Here is a 24,362-nt window from a genome sequence, read left to right as displayed (position 1 = left end):
GCAGACTCTAGAGATGAAACGAGGTCTGCTATGCTATCGAGGGCTGAACGGTGACGACGAAAGCCGCTCATGACATCAGGAAAGAAATTAAGCTCTTGTAGCCTGCCGTCTAGACGAAACAGTACTATTCGTTCCATCAGCTTCATAACATTAGAAGTTAGCGATATTGGCCGGTAAGACTTTAGGTGTTTTGCAGGGCGGCCGGGCTTTAAGACTGGTATCACCACAGATGATTTCCAATCATTGGGGATCAGAGACGTTCGCCACACTTCGTTATATGCGCCCAAGACATTTTGATGAAAGGCCTCATCGATGTTTCGTAATGCCTGGTACGTAACACCGTCTTCACTAGGGGCAGTGCGACGTTTGGAGAGGCTGAGGGCGTGATGCAGCTCTTCGAGAGTAAAGTCTGTTTCATCCATCTGGCAGGCTGGACCATAGCAGAACGTTGTGATGTTCTGACTTGTCAGAGGATTAAGGTCATTGTTTGCGTTGTCACTTGGCATAGGAGGTACGAAAAGGTCGGCAAATGCTTCCGCAAGAATTTTCGGAGTCCGGCCAGTCGTTATGCACAAAGCAGCAGTTGGATTCTTGCAGATCTCAGGAGTGCGAAGAGCCTTCAGTATTCGCCAAACACTTCCAAAACCATTTGCCGTATGCAGTGAACTACACAGTGCTGCCCAGATCTTTCGACAAAGTTGTTTTGTGTGCCGCCGTATGGCTGCGTCTAGGCGGTTATACACCGTCCAATCGGAGCTTCTTTTAGAGCGCTGCGCTCTCCTGTAAGCGCGGCGTCGACAGGCGCGTAGCCTCAAGAGCTTAAGATCAGGGTTCGGTTTATCTATACCCCGCCGTCGTCTTACGGTAGCTTGTTGAAGACACTCGCTCACCAGTTTAAACAACTTGTCGTGCGATGGGGCCTCTGAAATCAGCTGACGGAACTTGTTCCAGTTCGTCACTGTGTAGGCGGCAGTCTGGCGGCTAGGAGTATGTTCTGGAATCAACCAAATTGGTAGGTGATCTGAGCCCCATGGGTCAGATTCACATGACCAGGCAAGACACACATCTCTTGTTGATATCGCAAGGTCGATGGTGGACTGTCCCTTCCCTCTGCCGACAAATGTAGGTGAGCCGTCATTGAGTGTTTGTAGATCATGCCTAACAATAAGCTCGTTGATCTCTATCCCACGCTGGTCTTGTTGATGAGAACACCAGCGAGGATGGTGAGCATTGAAGTCCCCACACCGCACAAATGATGGGCCACACCGAGAGACTAAGAACTTCAATAAGGTGGTGTCTGAAGATCGTGTCGGTCGATAATATATACTTGCCACAGTCGTCGTCGTATCTCTGAGACTCACAGTAACGGCTGTACATTCAAAATCGGCATCGCAGATATCACTTGTGTCAATAACTGCAAAATTTAGGTCAGCTCAGATGTATAGCGATGCTTTTGAAGTATTTCGCGGATGCGTGGCGTCCGTACACTGGAAGGATCCGCATGCCGGCACTGTGCATCGAGCGTTGCTGTGGATGCCTACGTAACCAGGAAGTCTGAAACCATCTTTTCTTACATTGGTTTCTTGAAGTGCTATAACATCTGGCGGGGTGTTCATTGCGAGAAGCCGAAGGACTAGATCCGCATGCCGCGGTCGTAAGGACCTGACATTCCATTGCAGCACATAGGGACGGGGCTTTCCACGAGCATTCATGTTTCTAGTGAAGGCCGTCGAGCACTGGAACAAGAGCCTCTAGCAGTTGCTCTGCGGCTAATGCTGCTGGTGACTGACGACCGGCAATCAGAGACCTAACAACGTTGACAAGCATCTTAAGCAGGTTGATAAGTTGTTCGTCGTCGTTGACCGAGACCGCTGTAGGCACCCTATTTACAGAGTTTACTACTGCAGACGGGCACGCCTTGGATGGAGCTGGTTCCGAAGCTTTCGGAGGCGTGATCTTGGCGGATACTGGTTCGGACGCTTTCGATGGAAGCGCCGGCCATGATATCGCAGAAAGACAGAAATTCCGCTTACCCACTTTCCTGCCGACGCGCGTTGTCCTTGCTATTCTTCGTACGTGCGGGTATTTCTTCAGTTTTGCCATTTGTAGCCGCTGGACGGGCACTGCGGCTACTCGGCTTCTCTCCTGATGCCTTCTTCTTAGCTTTCTCTTTAAGGAACTTTAGTTTTTTCTTCAGTGTGGGACATTCTTTGTCTGTTGCCAAGTGTTCACCGTTACAGTTCGGGCACCGAGATGTCGGACTGTCGCAAGAATTTGCGTCGTGACTTTGACCACATTTGGCACACACCACAGCACTTGTGCAGAAACCCTGCACATGACCAAGCTTTAAACATTTGCGGCACTGTAAGGGTCTTGGTACGAAAGGCCGAACTGGGTATCGCACTAGTCCAGCCTTTATATGACTAGGCAGTTTTGCACAGTCGAAAAGAATCTTGACACACTTTGACGAGCCGAGCCGCCGAACGCTGATGATTTTGCATGGTGGCGTGCAAACGATCATACTTTTTAACACGTCGTCTTGAAGTTCGAGGTCAACATCAGATATGACGCCAGCTGTTACATCCGCGCCCTGTGGTATGTAAGCCCGCGTGTTGACACCACAGAGTTGAGACAGACCAAGTAGAGTTTGCACCGTCTTCTCATCTGTTGTGTCCACGGCAATGATATTTTTCCTTGGGTTCACTCGAACCTCTTGAATAAGACCCGGTGCCAGTTTGAAGAAAAAATCATGCAGTTTCTGTTTGGAGATGGCATTCAGGCTTACCATCACGGTCGACCGGTACGAAGGCTACTGTCGTAGTCACGATGCTGCTGTATATGATGGTTGCTTCGCTTGATGACGATGTCGAAGACTTCCGTCTTGAACGCCGATGCTTAGCAGGTATAAAGGCATCCGAGTCGTCCGACCTGGCGTCAGATTCGGAATCGGCAGCTTCTGATTCCACTGAGGAGCTGAGGCGCTTCCTTGTGATGGGAGGTCTGTCCCGGCCGCTAGACGGGTCCACCACCATCTCCTCCATAGCAGGCTTCGCAGGGAGGGCCTCCCAGCAAAGCAGCAGTCTTGAAGGCCCGCGAGAAATTGAATTACTTCAATAATGCATTTGCGACAGGCGGAGGATTTACTAGAATGACGGGGTCTGTTAGAAAAGTATCCGACCTCTGGCCGAAGAAAAAAAAGCTGACTTAACTGGAGCGTTGGAAGCCTAATAACTCTCAAAATACTCTGCTTGGAACTCCACACACTTCTCCCAGCGGTGCTGCCATTGTTGGAAGCATTTCGAGAAGGCCTCTTTCGGAATGGAGTTTAGCTAAGCTGTCGTTGCAGCCATAATGTCATCTCTTGTCTGAAATCGCGCTTCTTTCAATGGCCTCTTAATTTTGGGAAACTGCCAGATGCCGCAATGGGGCATATCATGAGAGTAGGGGGCCTGTTGAACAACAGGAGTCTGGTTTTTCGCCAAAAACCGTCTGAATTGAGTGCGAGGAATGTGCAGGAGCAAGTTGTCGAAGATATTCGACAACTTGGATATCTGTCTTAGCATAAGAGGAGAGTTATATGGCTTAAGGTTAATTGCGCCCATAAGTATCCATTGCCATGGGAAAACTATTGCGCCCTAGCTCAGCCAATTAATGGAAGGCAAACTAGAGATAAATATAATGAAGATATGGGGTCCATACGCGCCCGTTGGTGTTATTGCTCATGAAAAGCTAAAGCAGCGACTTACGTCAGAGTGAAGGGCGCAGTAGGCGTCCGTAAATGTTAGGAAATTGACTCGTGTGAGGTTGATCACATTTAGGGTGGCTTTTATGTGCAGGAACTCTAATACTGGCCACGTGGGTAGGCATTTTTGGGTGGCGGTTACAGATGCTGAGCCCCAGCGGTGTGGTGTGGTGATTTTCTGATTTCCTCGTAAAGTGTATTGGAGACATTGCGTCAGCTGAGAAAATTGTGATCTTCAAGCGGTCTTTTGCGCGTACAAATTGGTTGCTTGTTGGGATGCGTTAATTAGCGTAATATGCGAAGATTCTAGCAAGTCCATCGCTTACATCATCAGATACCCGCCGAGGTTGGGGAAGTGGCTTTGGTGTTACACTGCTAAGTGCGAGGTCGCGCAATTAAATCCCGACCGCGGCGGCACCATTTCGACGGGGGCCAAATGCAAAAACGCCCTTCTGTCATGCATTGGGTGCAGGTTGTTGCGGGTCGGTTCGGAGATTTGCATTTATCCCGCCGCTGCTGCCAGTTTGTTGAGACTCGGGTAACGTTTAGGCCGGTGATCCTTCAGCCAAAGGGATGAGTACGTCCGGGAGTAAGAGCGATAGAAAAAAGGGTTTATTCTACAGTATTTACAGTGGCTCCAAATATGGAAGCCCACTCCATGCGGGAGCACTTTGAAAGTCTCAGCTCACTACATGTCTGAGCACATATCAGAACACGTCAGGACACACCACTGCACGCAAGGTGTCTCCTTATAAAACATCGGTCTTCCCTAGTTGACCCGACTAGGGAATCACATGACCTTGATGCGGCCAATCAGACGGGCCGTCTTGTTCCCTGAACTCCGCCTCTAACGTTGCACCTTCGAAGCAAGGACGAGGCAATCCGGAAACAGGGGGTTGACACTCCTTCCACGAAAGTCGGTGACCTGTTTCTTGCCATCCGAGGGTCATCTTGACAGGGTCGGGAGAATGGCCTTTGCACTAATCCCCGCGTCTAACGAAGGGTGGCGGTTGTGGTGGGTCGCTTCTAGGTGAGCTTCTTTGTCCGAACGTCACTGCCACTGTCGGGCCGCGTCGCCAAGTAGGCGGCCGCTGATGAAGGGGGTGAAATCGGGGGACGCACTCAAAGAATGGGCACTGCCGAGTTGGGGCGCTTGTTTGCCCGTCTCGTCGGTGTCTGTCACTGTCGCCAGCTGGGCGACGCTCATGAAAGAGCCTGCCTCGATGGGAAACACTCAAAGAATGCGCCCGACCGATTCGGGACGCAACAGACTCCTCCCCCGCCGGAAGATCCGACCTGAGGGTGACCAGCTGTCGGGTTGCCCGAAGCGTCGGTGGTCGGTTGAGAGCTAGGGGTTTCTTCTTGAAATGATGGCCGATGACACACTCCAGCATGAGGTCCCAGCATTAACCTCGTTGTGGCCTTCTCCCTGGGAATACACACGCACACAAACGACCACAGGGCACAGGAAAGCGCCGTGCTTGCACCGAGAGCCATCGGGTCTAGCGAGCAAATCAACGCGCCTGCCCCTATCCAATAATAGCACCAAAGCAGCCATCAAATCACTGAACCTTCGCTGAAGCCCACAATATTAAGATTAGACCAGGATTCACAATCTTCTCGCATCCTCCGACAGATAAGAGCAGTCCTGGTGACAAAGCACCACATAGCGCTCAAGCGCCTGAAATCCGTTTAAATCCACCAGGCCTGACTTGTCCCAATAATTTGGACCCAAAATTTTGTGTCGCCAAAGCGAGCTCTCATGAACCTCTGAGTTCACAAAAACCAGATCGTTGTGCTGTAGGGAGCAAAGGCAGAATACTTGAAAATGCTCTAAATAAATGATAAATCAAACATACGCAGAACAAACGCCACGAACAGCCTTACATCCGCTAGCATCGCACGTACCAGTGCCACTCAGAGCCACATTAGCATCACGGATGCACGGTCAGAGTCGCTTCAACTTTGCGGAAAACTCACATGTAAAACGTGCGACTCGCGCACTAACAATTTCTTTAAACTGTCCACAAGGGACAAACACTAAAAACAACAACAAAGAATATTGCGTAAAGTATGCACTAACACTACCGAAAAGCAAATTGATAATCAAGCGTGCCACTACAGGCTTCAAATAAATAGCCTGGACCTGACACTGCAAGCGCATCTCACATACAAAAATAAAGAAGACCATCTGCTTAAAAAAAAAGAGCGACACGTCGAAAAAAGTTTCAAAATTTTAAACGAGCGTGAACCATCTCTTTCAGAGTATCGATGAGCTAAAACAAACATGTCTTGTACTTAATAGCGCATAAAAAGGGGACGAGACACAGATGAACGACGCGGACACAGCGCTAAAGCGCTGTGTCCGCGTCGTCCATTGTGCCTTGTCCCCTTTTTATGCGCTATTAAGTACAAGACATGGAATACCAACTCGCCCAATCTTACGCTCTTTAAAACAAACAATTTCAACAAAGCTCGAAACGTGCAAATCGAAATGATCCCTAGTTTCGGAGATCTCAAAACATTTAACCAAACACACACAAAAAAAGAAACAAACAAACAAAATAATGTTCCACAAAACCTGCGTCGTTTTTCATTCCGAGTAGCTTATGGTGGCGCCGTATCTTTAAGCCTTACTCGAGGCGGGCGCGGTCTGAAAATTTGCCTTGTTAACGAGGGAATACAAAGTGCACGTAGGTTATTCTCCTCTCTGCCCACCCCCGACACTGTACAAACAGGCATCATGCCTTCGGGGCGCCGTGCGACGACTCCGCTGCCGCGCGTGACCGATTCGCGTCGCCGTACCGGCTCGCTCTCCAGTGTCATGCCTAAAACACCTCGAAAAAAAAAAACCGAACGAGGGGGAACATAATTGCCCCCTTCGCGCCACCTTCGCTTTTGTACTCCTTCGCGCCGAACGGCCCTTTCTTTTCTTTCTCGTCCGGCGGTTCGGACGCGCCCTGTCCGGAAACATTCCAAGGAACAAACGCGCCGTTCTAACTCTTTGACTGCGCTCCCCACTGGGTTTAGCGCCTTTATTCGGCCGCGTTGCCCTCTCTGCCGCATTCCTAACTTTGCGACACCACTTCATCCGAGCACGTTTTCTAGTGCTCATATTCGAGCCTTCCGCTCGCATCTCCTGGTGACCGGCACTTATCTCATCGGTCACTATTTCCGTCTCAACCGCACAGTCTGAATGATTTGTGGGTAAATCATTCCTCTCAATGCTACCTGGACTGGCGGAGAGCTTCAAACACTCAGGGACAATGCAGCTATTTCCCCTTTCCGCAACGTAGCTCGCATACTTGGGAGCTGACCCTAACTGCACTTCCCTGCTTACATTGTGCTTTAACGCACTTTCCTGACCGATTGGATTCTGCACAGGTGCTCTTGTCTGACGACTCCACTTCGGGCTTCTGCAAGGGGTCACTTCGGGCTTCTGCAAGAGCTACCTTCGCGACGTACTCCCTGGATAACTGTGCCAAATCGTCCACAGCTGGCCTAGCTGCTTCTCTAGTATTCCATTGGCACAGTATCTCGTCGCGCTCAATACGGTCCCCATTAACGGGCTTCTCAAGAACTACGTCGCGGTCTACGGATCTGGCCTCATCTGTGAACGTACCATTAGGCTCACGGGGATCAGCCTCTTTTTCTACCATCGGTAGAAGCGTGCGTGCTACTTGTTTGCACTTTCCGTGCTCTACTTCTACGGGTGCCTGACATTTCTGTTCCTCCACTTCAAAACCATGTTCGAATCTTTCAACCTCTTGTCTTAGAGCTTCGATCTCTTCGTCTTGTTGCTTAATTCATTCCTGTCTCTTCAATTCCTGCTCATGCTCAATTGCTTCCTGTTCCTGTTCTTTTAGAATTGAGTTGTCGAAGTATTAGAAGTATTCCTGATCACTGTTGCTTTCTAAAATTGCTCTAATTTCGGCTTCTGATTTATCATCCTCTATTTCTACGTCGAGCTCTTCACACAAACGCAACAATCTAGCTCTAGTCAAAGTCATGAGGTCCATGGTCACTACTTTAGGCTTTGGCTCAGCTATTCCACAATACTTGCTACGAAACCCGCACAAATCACAATGCACGTAAAAAAAAACTACCAGCGGTTCAATTCTGTTTTCCCAAGAGAATTTGAAGCCTGGAAAATATAGCATAAACCAAACGCCTATGCACATAAGTAGCACCAAGTCCCCAAGTTCCACTTGAAACTTGAAGCACTGCTCCACCGCATCGAATCAATTGCAAGACAACGTAAATCCTGGGTCGCCTTTAACTGATTACAATTCTGGTAGGTCTCTACGTCCCAATTACTCCCACAAAAGTATGAGGTCTGGCTTTATAATAGCTGGTTCAGATCAATTCTGAAAGCTGCTTTCTGCTTGGATGCGCAATAACCACAGTATCAAATGGGCAGTTGTACACGCTTCATCGGTTTTTAGAACGTCTAGGCTAAAAGATCCGATGACTCAAGCGCAAAGCCAGGCTTTCACCCTGTACCGTGCAGTCATGATGCGCTGCGTGCATCCAGCCGCTCGCGAGCCAGTTGGCGATTGGCGTTGACTGCAGACTCCATCTTGCTGCTGTCATCCTGTCGCTCGTGAATCAGTTGTTGGTGACTGGCGTCGGCTGCAGCGTCTATCTCACCACGGCCATGCAGTTGGTCGCGAACGAGATGCCGGCGACTGACGTTGACTGAAGGGTCGATCTCACCACGGTCATCCAGTTGCTCGCGGCTCGGGGCTAGGATTCATCCCACCGCTGCCACCATTTCTTGCGGGTCGGTTCGGAGATTTGCATTTATCCCGCCGCTGCTGCCAGTTTGTTGAGACACGGGTAGCGTTTAGGCCGGTGATCCTTCAGCCAAAGGGATGAGTACGTCCGGAAGTAAGAGCGATAGAAAAAAGGGTTTATTCTACAGTATTTACAGTGGCTCCAAATATGGAAGCCCACTCCATGGGGGAGCACTTTGAAAGTCTCAGCTCACTACATGTCTGAGCACATATCAGAACACGTCAGGACACACCAATGCACGCGAGGTGTCTCCTTATAAAACATCGGTCTTCCCTAGTTGACCCGACTAGGGAATCACATGACCTTGATGCGGCCAATCAGACGGGCCGTCTTGTTCCCTGAACTCCGCCTCCAATGTTGCACCTTCGAAGCAAGGACGAGGCAATCCGGAAACAGGGGGTTGACACTCCTTCCACGAAAGTCGGTGACCTGTTTCTTGCCATCCGACGGTCATCTTGCCAGGGTCGGGAGAATGGCCTTTGCACTAATCCCCGCGTCTAACGAAAGGTGGCGGTTGTGGTCGGTCGCTTCTAGGTGAGCTTCTTTGTCCGAACGTCACTGCCACTGTCGGGCCGCGTCGCCAAGTAGGCGGCCGCTGACGAAGGGGATGGATGCGGGGGACACACTCAAAGAATGGGCGCTGCCGAGTTGGGGCGCTTGTTTGCCCGTCTCGTCGGTGTCTGGCACTGTCGCCAGCTGGGCGACGCTCATGAAAGGGCCTGCCTCGATGGGAAACATTCAAAGAATGCGCCCGGCCGATTCGGGACGCAACAAGGTTAATGTACCCCAGGTGGTTGAAGTTAATTCGGGGTTACCCCCTACGGCGTGCCTCATAATCAGATCGTGGTTTTGGCACTTAAAGCCACGTAAATATAAAATGAAATAATACGTCACCAGATCAACACACGTATTTTCTCTTGTTTTTGGCATTCTTTATTGTACTACAGTGTGCTGGAAGGTCACTCTAATTGTACCCAATATAAGGCCCAGCATTCATGTTCGTTCGGCAGATGGCGGAGGTGTCCATTGCGTGTTAAATGAAGCCGGACGGTGCGTACTTCACGTCTAAAGATAGCAGGGTTTCAGCACTGATGCAGAGCACAATTAAAGAGAGCCGATGCAACAGAACGTTTTCGCCACGTTGGATGTGCCGGAGCGGGGCTCTAGTGCATTCAACTGTCACTAGTTTTCCGGTAAAAACCTGTTTTGAGGCCACCTAAACCTTGTTCTCCCAGAACGGCCAGAAACGGACGCCGTCCATTTTCTTCGGTTTTCACGGTGACTAGGATGGTCAGGAGCCAATAAGGTAGTGCAACTTAAACCGGCCTTGGAGAGTGACACTGACCTCACATCGGCTCACTCTTACGGTGCCTCGAATGTGGCAAATGCAGGCGAAAGTTGTGGCCCGGTCGAGCCAGAATTTATTTATTTATTTATTTATTTTATTTGACAATACTACCGGCTTCCATTTGGAAGCCCAGGCAGGAGTGGTACAAACATCGTGATTTTTAAACTCTTTTTCCTCAAGGGAACAAGCAAAAAAAAGAAAAAAAGACAGCCCAATAGGCAAGGCAAACATATTCTAATACACAGTACAAAGCAATACGATGACGCCATCACATTTGCTGCCAATAGGAAAGGCGTAATAAAAGAGACATCAGAATATCCAACACTAGCAAAAAAGAAACGGTGAGCGCGTGACATTACAAGTACGTCTGTACTGCTGATAAGAGGAATCGGGAGTGGTTGAATTGACCACACTTTGCGGAAGGGCGTTCCATTCGCGAATTGTTTTGGGTAGGAAAGAAGAACTATATGCGTTTGTTCTAGCATGCGGCACTAAGATTGTTTGATTGTGCTTACCTCTGGTCAGGCGCGATGTATTAAATTGCATGTACTTGTCAAACCTAATTTTAGTGTGGTTGTTAACTATGTTATACATTGTTTGTAGACGGTGCATTTTGCGACGAGTTTCTAGTGTCTGGAGCCCAGATCGTAATCTTAAATCGGTGACTGAAATGCGCCAATCATAAGCATTGTATATAAATCGAAGAGCTTTTTTTTGAACGCTTTCGATAATGTCTATGCCAGTCTTTGTGTGAGGGTCCCAGACAATATCTGCATACTCGAGTATTGGCCTAATAACTGTCTTATATGCGGTTAATTTGGTGGCACTGGTGCAGTTTTTTAAACGGTGCTTTAATAACCATAACTTTTTCGTTGCTGCCGAGGAAACATACCGAACATGAGCGTTATAGCTCATCTTAGAGTCAATTGTAATTCCAAGATATGTGAATTCCTCTGCTTGTTTAATATCCATATGATTTATTTGGTAGGTGCACATTAGCGGATTTTTTTTACGTGTAATAACCATGTGCGCGCATTTCGAAATGTTTAGAGTCATATGCCACTGGATACACCAGTCGTGTATTGATATTAAATAGTCGGTTAAGCGTGACTGGTCATCCACAGATTGGATGCTCGAGTAAACAATACAGTCGTCCGCAAAAAAGCGGCACCGTACGGCAAATTTGCAAGCCAGGTCATTTAGGTAAACAAGAAAAAGAAGTGGCCCTAATACCGAGCCCTGTGTAACCCCCGAAAGTACAGAGACAAGCGATGAATTCGAAGGACCTATGCTGACAAATTGTTTTCGATGCGTCAAGTACGAATCAAGCCAACGCAAAGTTTGTTCGCTGCGTATGATGCTTTTTAGCTGCATCATCATTTTTTTGTGTGGGACCCGATCGAACGCTTTCTCGAAATCTAAAAAAATAATGTCCACCTGCCCACCTCGGTCCATGATTGCCAGTATTTCGTTAGTCATATGAAGTAACTGCGTAGTGGTGGAAAAGCCACGCCTGAATCCGTGCTGACTCTCACTAAAGAAGTCGTTATTTTCTAAAAAGGAACTTAAGTGCTTAGAAATAAAATGTTCCATTACCTTAGAAGAGGTGCAGAGTAGAGAGATAGGTCTGTAATTTTCTACATTAAGCTTGTCTCCCTTTTTGTGGACTGGGACTACTTTGGCAACTTTCCAGTCGTTAGGTAGATCCCCTTCGTTTTAGCTTGCGTTAAATATTATGAACAGGTATTTCGCGGACCATTCGGCGAATCGATTAAAAAAAGCATTAGGTATGTCGTCGGGACCTGCAGATTTTTTTGGGTCTAAGTTTAGGAGTGAGGAAAATATGCCTTCCTCAGATATGACAAGATCTGGAAGCTCGAGACCAACGCAGTGAGCATCATCTTCCTGGGTAGGTTCACGTAAAAATACCGATGAAAAAAAAACGTGTTAAAAGCTTCCGCAATGCGCTGAGTGTCTGTAACTTCAACATCATTCAATTTTATCTTGTCTACAAGGCTGTTCCGCTTCGATATATGCATCCAAAACTTCCTTGGGTTGTTTTATTGCGATAGCAATTATATGGACACTCAAAAGCAGATTTCTGCCGTCGGCGTCGCCGTCGCCGTCGCCGTGAGGTTCCGTATGACGTCAATGGAGATGAAATCGTGGCCGCGCGCCGCCGAACGCTGTATGTGCGAGTGAAAGGGCGCGAGGGACGCGCTCTTTCACGGGGAGTGAACGCACGGCGGAGAACAAACGCGCGTTCTGCGCCGTGCTTCCTTAAGGGCTGCAGAAGTAGGCGTCTCTTTCCTCCTTTACAATCACCATATATGTAGAGCAAACGAGCCTTCTTCCGATGTGCGAGAGGCCGTGGGGGAGGGGGGGAAGGGGGAGGGAAGGGAGGCGACGTTTAGCTGCGGCACCAAGTGCCTATTTATATCAGAGGCTCCGGCAACAGTCACCAACGCCGCACGCATTTTGAGCGAACGCGGGCAAAATGCCGACGGCGTCGACAACAGTTCGGCGCGTTGCCGGTGCTGCTGCATGTCCAAGTTTATACAGCTGATAAAGCTAATATCATTACTCCGTATATCTCTCTACAAATTTGCTATCGCAATTGATGCTTCACCTTTCAGGTGAAACTGCGACAAATTTTTTTTAGAAAACTGTGCATTCTGACATTAAAGAAATGGTCTTTACTTGATTTTAACTCGGTTCTGAGATTTGCTCTGAGTGACGCCAGGACAGAATGGTTTGACCGATGGCATGATAATCGTTTTAATTCACGCTTTAAGTGCAAGATTTTACGAGTAATCCACGGGCTTTTTCGGTTGATGTTTTTTCGCTTTTTAGGAACGTATTTTTTGATGCATTCGTGCACGGCGCTCTTAAAGTGCAGCCACAACTCAGTGACGCCTAGGAAACCTTGTCTTTGTTTTTGACAGAAAATGTCAAAATCTTGTTCTAAGTAGTCGAGAATGCTTTCGTCTTCGGCGTTATTGAAGTCTAAGAATTCTTTCATAGGTTCACGCGATCTTGCTATCGTAAAGTTGCATTTGAAGAGAATTATCTTGTGATCGGATATTCCCGGTAAAACATCCACAGAAGGGCCCGTTGCATGGATGGCTTGAGAAACAAAAGCAAGGTCAAGTGTGGTGCTGGAATTGGAAGTGACATGTGTTGGTATCTGCACAAGCTGTGTGAGATTAAAGCAGTACGCAATTTCAAGCAACATTTCAGACTGCGCACAAGGCGGTAGTGAGCAAAGTTATTCCCAGTTTATTGTAGGTAGATTAAAGTCGCCGCACATGATAAGCTTGTTGTAGCGTTTGGTGTTTATTTGAAGAAATTCATGCAGTGACTGAAGCATCGAAACGTCAGCGCTGGGAGGCCTATAGACCACACCAACTAGTAGGCTGCATTCACACAAAATGAACAAGAATCCAGACCATTTCGACACTCGTCTCGTGAGGAATAATAGTGAAGTCAATTCCCTTTTTTAGGATAATTGCTATGCCACCCCCTCTTGAGCCACGATCCCTCCTGACCATTATGTGAGAGCTTGGAACTATGTCTGCATCCGAGATGTTTTCGCTTAGCCACGTTTCAGTTAGGAGCGTTACATCCGGACGAAAGCCCAAGAGTAAACTTTCTAGTTCTACAGTTTTATTCGTTACACTCCTAGCATTAGCACATAGCATAGTGAGCTCTCGTGGAGGCAGGAGCATACCTGATGATTTCTTGTTCTGTTTTCGCTTTGATATGTTGCTCGTTGTGTTTACGGCGCCTGGTCACTTGCCACTCAAGGGGACTGCCTTGTTGAGTGTGTCATCCCACCTGAGTAGCTTGCCGTTAATTTTTACCTTATCATAAGCTAACACCACTTTGTCGTGATTGTTCCTGTTTTGCTTTGTGTATTCCCACAACTTTTTTCTGAATGGACACGAGGCGAAAAATCCTCAGAAATACTGAAAGGGGTCCCTTTCAGACTGCCGCAGTTACTGATAATCTTTATCTTGTCCCTCCCATCAACTAATTTAAATCTGACTGGGCTGGCACTTGTTTTCGCATGGCCTCCCAAGCCTATGTATACGCTCTATATTAACATTTGGAACTTTTAGTACATCCTCAAGGATCTTCTTAGAAACTTCCTGTTCTAGAGCCTGGTGTTGTTCACCCTTCTTTTCTTGTAGCCCATAAAGAATTAAATTGTTCCGTCTGCTTCTGTTTTCTAACTCGTCCACTTTAAGCCTCAGATGATCAATGGTTGTTTGTAGTTTATCAACTTTACACGTGTATTCGGCGACAGTGACTGCGATATCGTCCACTTTCTTATCAATAGAATTCAATTTATCTTCGAGCCGCTGGCTTGAACAGCTCATTGTTACCTTGATCTCGCGTATTTCATGCATTATGTTCTTAAGCATTTCATCCGTAGACGGCCCCGGATTAGATTCAATATACCCGCAACATGAGATAAGATCTACAAAACATAAATACACATTTGTCAACACTGCGATCAGCGGCCGTGGGCACGGCAAAATTAACAGACATGGGTTGTTACTACGGTAGCTGTGAATCTGGCGATAGTCGCTCTCCTGGATGAAAAATAAGAACGGATTGTTCAGATGCATTGTCCTGGTGCTTTCGCCATGCCCACTGAATGGTTGCCGCCTGTTGGCTGCTTTTATGTAGCCCAGCAGAGGTGATGTTGCCGATAGGGGCGCTTCCTGTCCTTCGAACCACGTCGTCGTTGTGCGCAGGCCCGAAGTGTCGATAGCCAGAGATTGTACCGAGATGTTGCGATGGTGCCCATGCTGCAATGTCGTCCCTTGAAGAGCAGCAAGTTGATAGTAAGCCACGGACAATTCTTGACCGGCACTCATCAGAAGCACGGCCTGGGTGAAAAATAAGAACGGATTGTTCAGATGCATTGTCCTGGTGCTTTCGCCATGCCCACTGAGAATGAGTGCTTGGATTGCTTGGTCCTCTCTGAAGTTAAGAGAGGAGGCTTTTGTGTGGACCCGGACAGTCTGTTTTGATACACATTCTATCTTGTCGTTGTATTGCACACTGCATCGTGAATATATTGCTTTCTCATTTTCATATGATATTGTACAGTAAGATGGCGCTATTCGCGGGATTTCATATCCTCTGTCACTACGACTTGTATGCTGGTAGTACGGTGCAACAACCACTGTGCTTGAAGTGCATGATTTGAAAAGTTGGTATACAAATATTACGCAATATGCTTTGCACGCTTGAGCTGCGGCGCTGGTAGCGTCAAAAGCGTAAAAAAGTGGAGTTGTCTAAGTATGCGTAAGCATTGTGCCACTTGCTAATCTCCACGCAGCTGGTTTAATGATTAATTTGATCAAACTTGATTTATTCAGAATAAACCCTTATCAGCCCTTATCGATCGTTATCAACCTCATCAGACTCGACGGGTCCCTTCTCAACCCTTATAAGTTGTTAGAAACCATATCGAACTAGATCCCACCCTCACCAACCTTTATCGGTCGTTATCACCCTTATCACGATCACTCTGATTCTTATCAACCAATATCTTTCCTTATCAATCTTGTCGCACATGAACCGACCCTTATCAACCCTCATCGATCCTTATCAACCTTATCGAACTTGATCCGACCTTTATCAACCCTTGTCTGTTATTATCAGCCTTATCACAATTGTTCCGACTATTATACGCCCTTAGCGCTTTTTAGCACCTTATCTATCCCCGTCGGAACTATTTTCAACCTTGATGAAGCTTATCCATCCCCTCATCACTCATCACTTATCAACTCACTGACTCCTTATCTGTCTCTGTTGCGCAACGCGAAGTGCATGATCTCTTACACATCCGTGAAATTTCGGTCGGTGCAGGAACGTCACAACGGAAGGCGCATAACGCGACCACCGAAACGCATCTTGGAAGTCGCGTGTTTGGCAATAAATTTTGCCAAAACCATAATTTTTCTGATACGTAGAAGGCTATAAGTCTGCTCTACATGCGATCCTAGAGATGGCATTTATACCACCATCACCAAATATTTCAACAAAGCCTTTATTTAAACTGTTCTCCTTTGACATTTGTTTTGCACCGGCGGTACAACAAATTTATCTGGTTGAGATATATTCAGCTTCTGCAAACGTGGGTGGTCAGCTCAGCAGAAGAAGAATTTATACCACCATCACCAAATATTTCAACAAAGCCTTTATTTAAACTGTTCTCTTTTGACATTTGTTTTGCACCGGCGGTACAACAAATTTATCTGGTTGAGATATATTCAGCTTCTGCAAACGTGGGTGGTCCGCCCAGCAGAAGCATTAAGGAAGGAGGGGAGTGGGAATGCTTTTCCTCTGACCTTGCGCCAAAGCGCAGGGCCAGCCCTGCACTTTGTCGGCGTCTTCGGCCATCTGGAGGACCTGAAGTTAGATGTCCGGGTCTGAGCTGAGCAGTGCAGTCTCCCACTGCTCTAAGGTACAGAAAAGTGCAGGTTTTTGGTTCGGTCTATGGTGTACAATGCCACCCCACTTCGCAGGTATGTAGTGACGCAAGACTTTATGTACTTAGGTGTACCCCTCCGTCAATATTCCATTTGTAATCTGCAGTAGTCAGCGAAAGTTGCAGAACTACAACGTAAGTTTAACAACTGGCAGGGGCGGCAGTTGTATACATATTTAGCCGAGCTGAAGCTTGCAATGTGTTCCTAGCGGCTCGAAGTATGTATATCCTGCAGGTATTACACGGATCGCGGCCTAGATAGCAAGCTACCTTTGTATGCAGCTCACCTGTTGAGGCCATGTGGCGTAATAACCTTTTTTTCCCTCTTGAGAGTAGTGGTTTTGGTCTAGTTCGTTTTTTTTGTTAGGCAACTTGTCTCGCGGTTATTCTTTCGTGATGTAAACAGTCCATTTCTAAGAGAGATGTTGCAATGTCTATTAATAAGTTACCTTCCAGAAATAGTTGTGTTGTCATCTGTCAGAGATGCACCACCGGCTCATTGGGGCTTCCTGAAGGAGGTTGTTGAAGTCTTTCACTTCCCTAAGGCTTATTTTAGCATGGATTATATTTTCACTGCATCCCGTAAAGACACTTCTGCAGCACTCATAGACACATTGTTTCCTGTTCCCCTTTAACGTGCGCCTTATTAGGAATGTTATTACCTATTTGTACTTAGGCGCGTCCGTCGAATGGTCATTCCTCCAGGGATCAAAACTTTTTTCTTTAAGTTACATTCGGCAACCCTTTCTGTGAAAACCTGGTTAGAAAAAGGGGGCTCTTTCATGTCGGCGTTGACAAACTGCCATTTGCGTCCACATGCAGAAACGATTGATCACGGTTTTGTCGATTGTAGGGGAACCGTGTTCTTCTGGTACGTTCTCCAAAGAACACTTTAAAAGATTTCGACATCACACCATACATAATTCTTTACTACCTTTTAAAGATCCCTGTGACCCTCCATATGACATGTTCATGGTACTTGGCCTGCATAGCCTTTGGCGCAGCAGAATGTGGGACAGGCACGCTGAACCACCGCAACACACTCGGTCGTTTTTTCGGCAATCTGCTGCCTACGTTGGTAGTGTGTGCGCTGCACAGAAACAGCGCCGTACATTGGAGGCCTTTATTGGACGCTTGCACATGCTTGCCTGACTTTTGAATGTGTTTTCAGTCACCTCAAATTTCTCCAGCGATTTGTTTTTGCTTGTTTTACTGAAGATGCTGCTTCCATGTAATAAAGAAAGAAAAAGCTGATCTGAGGCGAGGGAAGCCCGGAGGAGCGCGCACCACTCGCTTTCCTTCCGTGTGCCTACGGCCTCCCGACACGCCAAACGAACCCGATTGGTCGCGCGCGTGTCGCGTGATCATGCGTGTAGCATATGCAATACTACTGGGCGCGGCACGTCATTTCTTTCTTTTTTTCCTCTGTTTTTTTTCTGTCTTTCTTCCTTCCTTTCTTTCTTTACTTTCTTTATTTCTTGTTTCTTTCTTTCTTGTCCCTGGTATGTGTCATTGAGCTTGGACCCTTTCTGCACAATCGCCAGGATCGGCCCACTTTTCAGCTTGACACCACCACCACCGCCGACACTTGTGAACCGATAAAGCTTCGCTTAAAACGTGGGTGTTTAGCCCAGTGGGTAAGAGACTTCGGAGCGTGGGGCCGTATGTTCGAAACGGACCACCGCCAAGGTTTTTCTTCCTTTCAAATTTATTTTGCGTATCTTTATGGACCTCATTGTGTTGCGAGTAACGGAAGGTTGGATTTCCTAGGCGAGTCGCCTAGGAACACTTACGCATTAAAATAGATGTTTTCCTAGTGCGAAAACTGAAATTTCGAGCCGTCATTGTGCACCGCAATAACCAACTGTTTCGGCCGTGTAGCGTGACGCGGTGTTATTCCATATTCGCATTTCGTTGGGCATGTTAATCTATTCGGAAGTAGGCATACTGCGCTCTTGGACCCGACTGGTGCCTACATATGGCTTGTCATGAAATTCGCGTCCAACTCTTTTCTAATGGGGCACTCGTCAACCGTTAGCCAGTTCATCTGGGGGTGTTTCGTAATAGAAGTGAGTTTGTGCTGTACTTTGATTTCAGCTTTTTAGATGCTAAGCAAGTGTATGCGCGGTGTAGATAACGACCTATACCCCTAGATTTGACATGTGATTTTTTTACTCTAATTCCTAGCTTACCTCAACAACACCACATAAAACGAATAGCATCCCTGGATTATCACAGGCCCCTCTGAAACCCGAATCTAGTGCAGAGCTCTTTCACCCAAGCACAAGCCGGACCTGTATCAGATCTTTGTTACCTGGCTCGAGCGCAGCCCACAGGTCGGGCCCCAGCTTTTGGGTAAGCCTGAGCCCGTCATTGTTTTAGTTCCTGGTATTGTGTACATTCGAAACCATCAATGATGATGCCTCCGCGTCAGCCATAAAAGAAAATGCGGATCAATTGAGGGGACGCAATCACTTTCGCGAGATTTGGCATTACTCGGCATCGGACGCTTCGCAGTATACCGCCGACAGTGTTGCTGGAACAGTGCCGAAATTGCGAGTTGGAACATTGTCAGCAACACTTGCCGCCGTACACGCCAACGCGTCCTGTGTCGAGTCACGCGAAATCTCGCGACAGTGATCGTATCCCAGGAAGTTATCGCTCAATACTACCACTCAAGACCATAAACACAACACGCGGATAACGGCAGCTTGTCCGCGTGCACGCCTCGACATAAAGAAGGTATGAACTGGACACCAATATCTCAGCGGCAATATCTGAAAACGCCGAATAACGGAGCAGTATTCTTGACAAGCCAGATGTCGTCATGTGTCCTCGTGTACAATGCTTGTCGTTAGGTGGCCGACATGCACCAAGTCTAGACACAAACAGGAGGAACTGGTCAAGAAAGTAGACAACTAAGTACAAGGTAATTGAAAGTATAAATAGACAACCAAGAGTCACCAAACAGAAAATGAAACAAATCAGAGAGAACTGGTTGCAAGAGATGCAAACAAAAAAAGGTCAAGGAGATTTAAAATACAAGTAAGAAGCCAAGAGGCAAAATCTGTGGGATGACAAAAATGGCAACGTCTTGCTAATTCAGGCCCGAACTGGCGGCGTGAGGAGAAACAACATACCAGAGGCAATATTTGCAGTAGGACGAGGGATGTGTCTGCTGCAGCAAAATTTCGGAGCCCGAGGAGAGCGTAATGGAAGGCAAAGACCGGGCAATGCCCGTAGGGAACGTCTACCTCCCAGAAGCGCCGCAATATAAAGCGGAGGCAAGGGTCAACTGGTTAGCACTGGAGATAAGCAAGAAACGTTCAGAGTATTGATGGAAAAAATGCATGGAAATGATTGATATGGTCGGAGTCGTCGCTGACATATAAGAGTGCGCAATATATAGATACAAGGTTTCAATGAAGAGGGAAAATGTGAAAGAGAAATGAGTAAAATGCTAGAATGCTCTGCTTGGTTTTAATACCTAACTAGCTCATGAAGGCTAGGTGACAATTTGTCCCCGCCCCATTTCAATGCGAATGTAACATAATTATTCCTATGTAAAAAAAATTTACATACTTTAGTGTGTGCCCTATTGTACTTCGCTGTCTGTTAAGTGTCAATTTTAATTTCATTTATTTTACGGTAGTGTTGATACACCGCTCTGAAATTTTTCTATGAGGCTTTGACCTAGTCAAGCTGTTCTGACAAACCGCTTTTTGTCACAGTTCTTCTTTCTGTATCTTTTACAGAATGAAAATTAACTTGATTGATTGATTAACATCATCATTATTAGCAGCAACATGTGCGCTCCAATGTTGACATTTCGAAGTGCAATAGTACTCCTAAGTACGACTAATCAGCATGAGCGCACAGCGTTGCCATTATTGCGGAACTCATTTCGCTTTTACTGCCAGAAGTTATAGAATGAAAGTAGAACGGAGCCTTAAAAATTTGCTTTCAGCAGGAAAGCCTTGCGCAAGGAGCGAAAGTTTGCTTGAATTAATATAAGCAATAGGGCGTCAGGCAAAATGTTCGTACAGTGTTGGATGAGGAAAAACTAACGAGTCAGGGACGTGTAAAGGTGTATACAAACGTTTCTTTGGAACGCGAGGGAAAGCTCCACTACGTGAAAAAAGAAAACGCGATACACTCGTCTTCCTAGTCCAAGAGACGCCTTTAATCAAATACTTTTGAAATAGCCTTAACTTTTGCAGGTAACTTTGGTGGGAAATATTTTGTAGCTGCTCACGGTAGCCAACAGCACCGAGCTGTCGCGCCAGTAGCGAACCAGGCTATAGGCTTCTTTAAATAGGGAAACGTCGCCAGCCCTCCGAATGGGGTAACTAGACGTAACTTGTAATAACACGCGTATACTGGTCTTACTCTTTAAGAAGCAGCAGCAGCAGCACGCTTCGGTACTTTGTCGCTTGAAGCGAAAGTGGAGGAAGAGAAGCAAGGTTGCATTGTGTTCTTATTCTTCCTTCACTTACGCAAACACTTCAGACGTGTTGATAGTAAACAGAACGACGATCTCAGACACTAGCGGCAAGATTGCGCCTACTTTCGACGGCAGTTCCGTGTATCGATAAGACATAATCCCGTCAAGCTCTTCTTCTAGCTGTCTTCGACAAAACGCGTAAAGTGCCGCGTCTTTTAAACGCGTGATACGTGCCGCCGTTCCAAAGAAGATATCAATACGTTGTGTTCTTGTCTTTCTGACTGAAAGCGTTCTTCGTTCGACGTTAACCACGTTGAGACAGATTTCCGGGTTGATCGCTTGAAAAAAGGGAAAGAAATAAACGAGTAATGCTATCCGGTAGGCGGTATATAGTAGTAAGACGATACCTCACTATCGCGCGAGCTTAGAGCATACGGTTGCTCTTTCTAGAAAACGAAGTAGGGATCCGTCCTCAAGCTAGACATTTTGTTTCGGCTTTCGCATTGTGAAGTTCTTCGCAGGAATTGCCGGGCGAGGATGTGAAGCGAAACGAGGAAGGTGGTGGAATATCAGGCCCGGAAAAGACCTGTTGTCACGAGTCAACCTAATGGAGAGGAGCATTGTGTGAGTTCCTATATAAGGCGCTGTGTAAGCCACCTTACAGATCAGAAGCAGCTGCTGAGTCGCCGTTGCAGCTCTCCAACACAACCATGAATCCTCTGGTAAAATGTTCTTACTTTGCGGGCAAACTCAGACATTGCAGTCGATCCAGTTATGCGCGCCAAGCTAGTATATCTTAGCGCTAACATTTTAGTAAGATATGACTCCTTTTTAATTATTACACACATAATGTTCTCATATCGCCAGCAGCGATTTTTACTGCCAAGTAAACAAACTTTGTAGTAAGCGTCCACGCATCTGCATAATCTCAATACAATGTAAATCAAACTTGACGCGCTTTATTTTATTGGTCAAAAGTGTTGGCGTAAAACTTGTGACCGGTGCCCTTGAAACCAAGCTCGCAGTATCAATTTGTTATTTTACGAATGCACTTGTTTTGTTTAAGGACGAGTGTATGCAGCTTTCAGCGTACGCTTGATCTCTGGATGGATACCTCGCGGTAAGGACGCATGAAGGATTCCTCCCCTAAGCTTTGGATTTGTTGAAAGGAAAGGAACTTTCAGAATTCGCGGTTAGGTGCTCGTTTCGAAACCATACAGAATGATCAGTGTTTGAACACCTTTTCAATGGTTTATGAATTCGAAACTTCGAGATAATTTTGCATATGAATGTTTTGAAACCTTGTAAGGTATCTGGTTGTGTTTTTATTTGAAGTTCCATGTTTATATTTTCATCTGAGAAACAGAGCCTCGAAATGAGAAAATCGTACCGTTTTACTACAAAAAGTGTATGTTAACTCCACGATATTTGGACTTTAAGACAGATATCATATCTAAAAGAAAGTTAATGCACGTGGTCATTCACAACTAGCCTTGCTTTTGTGATTGCAGATGACGTTTCAGAAAGGCGTTAGTGAGAACAAAGTTACTCAACAAAACGTTAAGGACAACAAGTTACCCAACAAATCAGTAAAGAAACAGCGCATACATCGCTAATTACTTATTTAAATGTGGGCGTGTTTGTTAATGCAACCCAACGTCTAACAATTGAAAGTGTGCGTACGAGCTTGGGCCCTATAATGTGAAACTATTCCAATCTGTTTTTGTTCCAATCGCCTGACGTCAAATTTACGTAACCCAAGCATCGGGCGGTAACCCGCAGCGTTGTCAGAACAGACAAATCAAACGCTCTTCTCGTTTGTAGGAGGTCACCTTTGTTCGCTTTCAAAACGAATAACATTGCCTACACTGAGCCGTTTTTCTTATCTAATTGGCTGACAAGAGGCGAGGAGCACGCTCACGTCGAGAAGGGTTTCGATGGGGCCGAGCCAGCGCAGTGAAAATATATAACTGGATGAAGAGGTAGGTGCCGGCGTCTCCGATGGGTTTGCTTCCCCCAACTTAGCTTACGATGCTGGTCGAACATCGGGGCGGCCTGCAACGTAAGGTTAAGAATGCCGCTAAAACGTATCCTCAGCACGGAAGAGTTGGCAGAGCGATGTCGTATAAGTGCCGAAAGGACACGATAACGTTTTACTGCCTCGCCAAGAAGTTCTATTATACGCAAAAAAAATCCATGCTGACCGGCAGGTGCGACTAGTGAGTGCTTGAGCGATCAGTGGGCAGCCATCTTCTATTCCTTTCGGAACGGGACAGTCTCTGGTTATTCAGAAAAGAAAACAGTTTTGTTAGGCATATTAATGCATCTTTAAGGCCCACACGTCCCTTTGACGCGGTGAGCTTTCGCTTTTTTGTGACGTCGCATGAGACAGGCGAAGTGGCCGCAGCCCGAAAACGTTTGGCCAATAGCAGAGGGCTAATGGCGAAAATGAGTCAAATCAGGAATTGGTCGGATTGGTAATAGCTTTATTGAACAGGAATAATTATTTTTCTTTTGTTCGGTTTAGTAATGCATAATCAGTATGTACACGTCATATCAGATGGGGAGCTATTGCGGTTTCCATGACGTCACGTGTCAGACAGGCGAAGTTAGGGGAGGCCGGGAAATTTTTGACCAATCGTGGAGGGCTGATTGCAGAATTGGAATAAAAATATTTAGAATAGGTTTACGTTTAGCGCCCCTTGTTTGCATGAAGTTGTTTGCAGCTTGCATAAAGTTCTGTGAGAGACAAAATATGGCGCTTTTCTTTCGCAGGTCCTTGTCGCATTTCTTTGTGCTGCGGCTGCGATAGCTTCTGCCGGCCGTCAATATGGCGGTGGTGACAGTGGTGGAGGCAGGGGCTATGGCGGAGGCAACTACGGAGGCTACGGTGGCGGTGGTCGTGGCGGAAGTGGATACGGTGGAGGCTACAGTGGAGGCGATGGCCGTGGATATGGCGGCGGTGGATACGGCGGTGGATACGGTGGCGGATATGCCAGAGGTTACGGCGGAGACAATGGTGGCAGAAGCGGTGGAGACAACGGGCGTAGAAACGATGGCGGCTACGGTGGAGGTGACGGCGGTGGAATTGGCGGCGGCTATGGTGGAGGCTACGGCTATGGAAACGGTGGTGGCTACGGTGGAAGATACGGTGGCGGATACGGCAGAAGCGACGGCGGAGGCTACCGTGGCGGAAACGCTGTAGGCGATGGTGGTGGCTCCGCCGGAGTCTACGGTGGCGGCTATGGTAGAGGCTACGGCGGCGGCTATGGTGGAGGCTACGGCGGCGGCTATGGTGGAGGCTACGGCGGCGGCTATGGTGGAGGCTACGGCGGCGGCTACGGTGGACGCTACGGCGGCGGCTATGGTGGAGGCTACGGCGGTGGCTATGGTGGAGCCTATGGTGGAGGCTATGGTGGTAGTGGTGGCTACGGCGGACGCTACGGTGCAGGGTATCTTTCATTATACGAGGATCGACGCTGAAATGACAGAGTGCCCATCGCGTGTGAGTTGAATAAAAGTC

The 24,362-nt window shown here is 47.2% G+C and overlaps 1 protein-coding gene across 1 annotated transcript; it reads left to right on the top strand.

Annotated features, from left to right (window-relative positions):
* The first annotated feature begins 16,413 nt into the window (after positions 1 to 16,413).
* On the top strand, positions 16,414 to 24,322 carry LOC119444403 (keratin-associated protein 6-2-like). The gene is made up of 3 exons (XM_037708808.1): positions 16,414 to 16,432; positions 23,050 to 23,067; positions 23,937 to 24,322. Exons 1-3 carry the CDS (start codon positions 16,414 to 16,416, stop codon positions 24,320 to 24,322), a joined length of 423 nt encoding a protein of 140 aa, XP_037564736.1.
* Positions 24,323 to 24,362: the final 40 nt, after the last annotated feature.

This window comes from Dermacentor silvarum, chromosome 3 (assembly GCF_013339745.2).
Source record: "Dermacentor silvarum isolate Dsil-2018 chromosome 3, BIME_Dsil_1.4, whole genome shotgun sequence".
Classification (NCBI taxonomy): domain Eukaryota; kingdom Metazoa; phylum Arthropoda; class Arachnida; order Ixodida; family Ixodidae; genus Dermacentor; species Dermacentor silvarum.
This window is presented reverse-complemented; position numbering and strand designations above follow the sequence as displayed.